This window comes from Heteronotia binoei, chromosome 4, assembly GCF_032191835.1.
Source record: "Heteronotia binoei isolate CCM8104 ecotype False Entrance Well chromosome 4, APGP_CSIRO_Hbin_v1, whole genome shotgun sequence".
NCBI classification, from domain to species: domain Eukaryota; kingdom Metazoa; phylum Chordata; class Lepidosauria; order Squamata; family Gekkonidae; genus Heteronotia; species Heteronotia binoei.
Window position 1 is genome coordinate 16,942,669 of NC_083226.1, and position 6,512 is coordinate 16,949,180.

The 6,512-nt window shown below is 50.8% G+C and overlaps 1 protein-coding gene across 1 annotated transcript; it reads right to left on the reverse strand.

The window, feature by feature from the left end:
• Positions 1 to 279: 279 nt before the first annotated feature.
• Positions 280 to 6,213, reverse strand: LOC132569879 (uncharacterized; the record flags this gene model as incomplete). Its single annotated transcript, XM_060236310.1, has 4 exons — positions 280 to 395; positions 3,549 to 3,832; positions 5,325 to 5,463; positions 5,847 to 6,213. Coding segments are annotated over 4 exons (825 nt in total), but the record flags the coding sequence as incomplete, so codon positions are not given.
• Between the last annotated feature and the right edge of the window lie 299 nt (positions 6,214 to 6,512).

The window sequence follows — 6,512 nt, forward strand, 5'->3', positions numbered from 1 at the left end:
TGAACGCAGACCATAAGCCACACGCGCCGTGACATGAGCGGTTCCCGTAGGCGCACAAATGCGGGTGAAAAGAGCCTGTGAAATCAGCAGAGCCGGCTTGCTTGGCTTTATTCGGACAGCCTTTATTGGTCTGAGGCTCCGAGAGTCTTTTTGTTCTGTTTTTTTGGAGGCGCAAAACTCTAGAATGCCGATCTGGACGGCTGCAGACATTTCCTTTTACAGCATCCCTGCCTCTAATTGTTAGCTATGTTAGCCCTACCCCGCCACCCCTCTACATCTGTATACTGTGCAAAGCAGAAGAATCCACGAGGCGGAAGCGGTGGCAGCCTCTTGCCTTGGCGGGTCCCAGTCGTTGAATTTCTAATAGTGGTTGTACATGTTGTGGTATTTTCTCTCTGGGGGGAGAAAAAAAGGAAAATGCAATCTTAGAACATCGTCTGCAAAAGTACTCGCCCACCTAGTTGTGGCTTTTGCCTAGCGTGCCTTACTCGTGAACTAAACTGCAGGGTGCATCCTCCTTTCTCCCTGACTCGGATAGTCCAGGCTAGCCCAATCTCGTCAGATCTTGAAAGTTAACCAGGGTCGGCCCTGGCTAATATTTGGGTGGGAGACCACCAGGGAATACCAGAGTTGTGACATGGAGGCAGGCAATGGCAGCCTACCTCTGAATGTCTCTTGCCTTGAAAACCCTAGGGTCACCACACGTCAGCTGTGACTGATGGTGCTTGGAAAGCTTGCAGATTTAGGACCTGCTAGACCAGGGGTGTTAAACATGCGTCCTGGGGGCTGAATCAGGCCCTTGGAAGGCTCCTATCAGGCCCCCGGGCAACTGATTATCACCTGCTTTCTTCTCCCTCTCTCTTGCTTCTTCTGCTTGCTTTGCAAGGCTTGTTCAGTCGCACAGGAACTACAGAGCAAAGTCTCTTTTCTCCTTTGGCTGAGGCTCCTCCCTTGGGGAGCAAGGAAGGGGTGGAGAGCTTGCTTTGCCAGGCTCTCTCAATTGCACAGCAGAGCTAGTGAGCCAAGCCTCTCTTCCTTCTATTGGCTGAGGTTCCTCTCCCTCCTGGCCCCTTGGAGAAGGAAGGAAAGAGCCAGAGCTTCCTTTGTCCACTTCCCTGGATCCCATGGGAGAGATTCAAAGAAAGCACCTTTAAAACCAACAAGGGCTAATGTTTTAAGCATTGTTTTATTTTAAGGTGTTTTTTTTTTAAATCTTTAATTGTGTTTGTCTGCGTCCTTTATAAAGTTTATATCTCTGCTACCTCATCTTAAATAGGCACACGTATGGCCCAGCCCAACACGGCTCAGCCCAACAAGGTCAGATCCGGCTCTCATAACAAATTAGTTCGACAACCTTGTGCTAGACTCTTCGTGGGGGTGGAATCCCATCCATGCCCTTCTCAGCCAGCCTGCTTTGCCACTCTTCCACCTGCATGGCTCATGCAGTTGGGCTCCGGATCTTCCTCAGCTACCTGCTGAATCACTGCCTCAGCATTAAAGACAAGATAGATACACAAAGCCGTCTTCTGCTTAGATGTGTCATTGGTCTATCTAGGTCAGCGCTGTCTGCTCTAGGCTTGCCAATCCCCAGGTCCTCGTGGGGGTTCTCCCGCTTTCCCAGGCTCCTTCCCGCCCCTAGTCAGCTGGCCGGCAGGGGGAAGCTCCGTCCCCACAGCCACCATGTGCCTTTCCCCTTTCAGAACTCTAGGAGAAAGCTTGCCAAGGCTTCCTTTTGGGATGGTGTGTCTGTGTCTTTAAGGCCACATGGGGGCGGGATGAGCAGGCAGAACAGCGTGGCTGCTCCCAGGAGCTGTGAAAGCAACGCAGGCCCTCCATTTGTTGTACAAGCTTTTCAGAGGTCGTTTGCATAGCAAAGGGTAACCTTGAATCTTTGGTTTCCGAGTGTTTCTGGAAGTTCAGCAACTCGTGAGTAAATTGCCCCTGTGTGACCACTGTATGTGGGATTGCAAACTTTTATTTTTGCTTCTGTGTGTGTGTGTGAGAGAGAGAGAGAGAGAGAAAATTTGCAGCTGCTTGGGTGAGGAAATGAAGACTGTATTCAGGGGAACTGCGCTGCTGTGTTTTTATTTATTTATTTTAGGGAAAGTCTTCTGGCTCCACCCCCAAAGTCCCCAGATATTATCGGAGTTAAATTTGGCACCCCTAGTCTTCTCCCACCTCCCACCAGCTCTCTAGGGTCTCAGGCAGAAGCCTTGGGCGTCACCTTCTACCTGATGCTGAGGGTAGAACTGGAGACTTTCCACAGGGTGTTCTCCCCCTGAGCTGATGGCCCCACTCGCAAAAAAGTAACATGCAAAATATAAGTGGCCAGGCATTTGTTAATTTTGGACTATCTTGCACTCTGCCTTGCTAAGTAACCTTTGGATTAGTGGACCACTGTAAGTATCTAGGTTTGCTATTTAGCTTTGCTATTTTATTCTCAGTGTTCTTTGCTCTTTTGCTGCATGTTCCTGCACATCTTTTAAATAAATCACTTGAATTCTATTTTGAGGCGTGCTTGAATTCACGAGGCTTCGATCTGAATCTGGCCCAAGTTGGCCGCAACTACCAAAGTCACTTGCTTTTAGGATTCAGTTTGGTGTCGTGCTTAAGTGTGAGGACTCTGGGAGAACCGGGTTTGATTCCGCACTCCTCCGCTTGCAGCTGCTGGAATGGCCTTGGGTTAGCCATAGCTCTCGTAGGAGTTGTCCTTGAAAGGGCAGCTTCTGGGAGAGCTCTCTCAGCCCCACCCTCCTCACAGGGTGTCTGTTGTGGGGAGGGGGGAAGGTAAAGGAGACTGCGACCACTCTGAGATGCTGAATACAGGGTGGGTTATAAATCCAATATCATCATCATCACTTTGTGAGTGTACAACATTACAGGATTGGTTTGGCATTCAGATCCTGGAAGGGCTACAGTCTTGGTGCCTTGGTCTCTGGCTGTATGAGTAGTCCAACAGGCTCATGGCAGCAATAACCTTGGTGGGTGCGGACTCACACTTCAGCCTTTTGTTTCGTTTACCCCTACCAAGCAAACGACGCTTCCGGAACAGGTTTTCTGACTTGGGAGTTTAGCCCACGTGGCAGTGTTGAGCAGGTGGTAGGTTTGCGACTGCAGGCAGCGGCAGCTATGGAGTCCATGTCTCCTCGTGCCACCCTGTGCCTTGTGCTTTATCCTTAAGAGGTAGTGTGAGAAAGGATCGTGTCCTTTCTTGAAGGAAGTGGGGCATGTGCTACACTCGAATTCAAGACCGAACATGGACCTGCTAAACCAGGGGTGGCCAGACTTGACGTAAGAGCTGCATAGAATAAACCTCAGAGCTGCAAGATAAACAGGAAGGGAGGAAGGCAAACGATTGGGGGGAGGGGGCAAGAAAGCAACTTTAAATGTGTCCTCCAGGCCGTCAGCTGGCTTGGCTTGGAAAAGTGATTTCAAGAGAGAAATGCCTTCTCCAAGGTAGCAAGATGGGGTGGTGGGAGCTTCAAGAGCCACACAGGTCGTGTGAAAGAGCCACACGTGGCTCCCCTGTGTTAAATCAAAGCACCCACTTGGGACTTTGTGGATGGATCTCACGGGCCTGTTCAGCACATCTTCCTCTTCGATGTGGCAAGTGTAGATCTCGTGGAGCAGGACGGGGTAGTGCAAGACGGACACCACCCGGTGGGACCCGTCCTGCCTCTCTTCTAGGACGTCGGTGACGGCGTAGCTGGAGATGTCCTCTTCCCGCCGGTTGCGCCAGGTCACCTTGGGCATGTGGTACCAGCCTGCGGAGATGCATTGGCCACCAGGACATCGTCGACTGTGCTGAACTGCACCTGTGGCTCTTCGGCGTCTTACGCAGGATGGAGGGAAGAAAACAAAACAATTAGATATTCCCTAATGACGGCTCTGGACTAATTGCTGTGAGGGCCCCGGGGCGAGGGCTAGAGTTTTTCAAAAGGTGCACGCAGCGGTACCTTTCCCTTTTTCTCAATATTAGTAATATGGTAAGAGTTTCTGAGGCCTGACCTGCATGACTCAGGCTAGCCCAGTCTAGTTTGATCTCAAAAGCTAAGCAGGGTCAGCCCTGGCTAGCATTTGGGAGGGAGACCACCACAGAATGCCAGAATTTGACACGGAGGCAGGCAAGGGCAAACCACCTCTGAATGTTTCTCTGCCTTGGATGAGAAACCTCTAAGGCAGGGGTGTCAAACATGTGCCTCGGGGGGCTCCTATCAGGCCCCTGAGCAACTGCCTTCTCCCTCTCTCTTGCTTCCTTCTGCATCACAGCTTGCTTTGCCAGGCTTGCTCAATCGCACAGGAGCTACAGAGCAAAACCTCTTCCCCATTGGTTGAGGCTCCCTTTCCCCATTGGTTGGGGCTCCTCCCTTGGGGAGGAAGGGGAGGGAGAGCTTGCTTTGACAGGCTCTTTCAGTTGCACATCGGAGCTGCTGAGCCAAGCCTCTCTTCCTTCCATCGTCTGAAGGACCACCCCCTCCTGGTCCCCTGGGGAAGGAAGGAAAGAGTGAGAGCTTTCTTTGCTGAGCTCCCTGGATGCCATGGGAGAGATACAAAGAAAGCACCTTTAAGACCAACAAGTGCTAATGTTTTAAGCATGTTTTATTTTAGGGTTTTAAAAAAATCTTTGTGTTTTTCTGTGCCCTTTACAAAGTTTGCATCTTTGCTACCTAATCTTTGCCTGGCTCGATATAGCTCAGCCCAACAAAGTCTCCTTTATGTCCCATCTGGCCCTCATAACAAAGGGGTTCGACACCCCTGCTCTAAGGATTACTGGGCTCATGATGTAGAGGCAGGCAGTGGCAAACGGCCATAGAGTCCACCTTCTAAAGCAGCCATTTGTCTCGTGGTGGCTGATCTCTGTTGCATGGAGACAGTGTAATAGTGGGAGATCTCCAGGGGGCGCAATTCTATGGGTCCCAGAAGGAGGTATCCCCATGCTCCATTGTTCCCAGTGCTTCTGAACTGGAAGCTAAAATCCCTGAGCAGCCAGCTAAAATTTTGTGCGCCAGCGCCCCCTATTCGAGCTTAGAGGGAACACTGTTGAAGTCCCTCCCCTCCCCAAACTCCACCCTCCTCAGGCTGTACTCCAAAATCTCCGGGTATTTCCCTATCTGGGCCTGGCAACCCTACAGAGGGTGGTTTCAGGGGGCAACCACGTTGATCTGCAGAAGAGCTAGATTTGAATCCAGGAACACCTTAGAGACCAAACAGGATTGCCAAGTCTCCTGCAGCCTCTGGTACCATAGAGTTTTCCCTCCCAAATTGCTAGAGCGTCCAGGGAAACCATAGAGTTTTTCTGGAAGCTCCTAGAGCAGCCCATGCACGATGTCGCTGGGATGATGACATCACTGCGAGTGATGGCATCGTGCTGGTGACGTGGGGGGAGGATCCCACCCAATGCAGGCAGGTGGGTTGGGAACCTCTGAAGCGGGGAAACCCCGCCCGGCCTGGAAACTTGGCAGCCTTAGACCAACAAGATTTTGAGGATATAAATTTTCAAGAGTCAAAGCTCCGTTCATCAGATACGTTGACTCTCAAAAGCTTATACTAGTGTTTCCACACCCGCCCCCCAGCCAGGCTTTTTTTGCAGCAGGAACTCCTTTGCATATTAGGCCACTCCCCCCGATGTAGCCAGTCCTCCAGGAACTTACAGTAGGCCCTGAACTAAGAGCCCTCTAAGCTCTTGGAGGTTTGGCTACATCAGGGGGGAGTGGCCTAATATGCAAATGAGCTCTTGCTACAAAAAAAGTCCTGCCCTCAGCTACTGACAAACTTGTTGGTCTCTGAGGTGCTACTGGATTCGAATCTAGCTCTTTAGTGTCAAAAGAACATGCCAAGTTCCTTACCTTGCACAATGAGCTTCATTTTCTTCTGCCCTGCCCCCCTGGAGTTAGTGGCCTTGCAGATGTAGAAGGCCTCATCCGAAAACTCCACTTGCTCCAAGATGAGGTCCAAATTGCCTTCAGAAATCTCGTCGTCGTCCACCCAGATTCTCCCCTCGTACAGAGAATTCTGCTCCTCCAGCTGCTCTTTGTTGTCCGCAAAACTGTAGATCAGCTTCGGGTAAAACTGATAGAAATCTTGGAGGGCCACAAAAAACTTGTAGAAGTCTTTGTCCTCCACTTCGTGTTCTTCCTTGATGTCTTCTCTTTCCACGTGAAGGTCAGGTCGTAGGTGCCGTCCACAAAGGAGAAGTGGCAAGGCAGGGTGATGTTATCGAAGGGACGGGCCCGCAATTCAGTCACTGTTGCATCTGCGGAACAGAACTGCCAACTTAGAATTCTGAGAAGCCCTGTTCAAATGTCACTTCCACCCTGACTGCATTCGATAGCTTAAGGTAGAAATCCCAGTGTGGTACCTGTGGAAACCTTTCCTGGTGCCCGTCAAGTGTTTTTAGAAAGTGGGGCTTTAGCCCAGCCCGGCTTCTGATTGGCTACTGGAGACTTGATTGGCAATGCTGCTTTTTAAAATGTCGCTTCAGCAGCCGCTGCCATTACAGCACAAGGATCGTC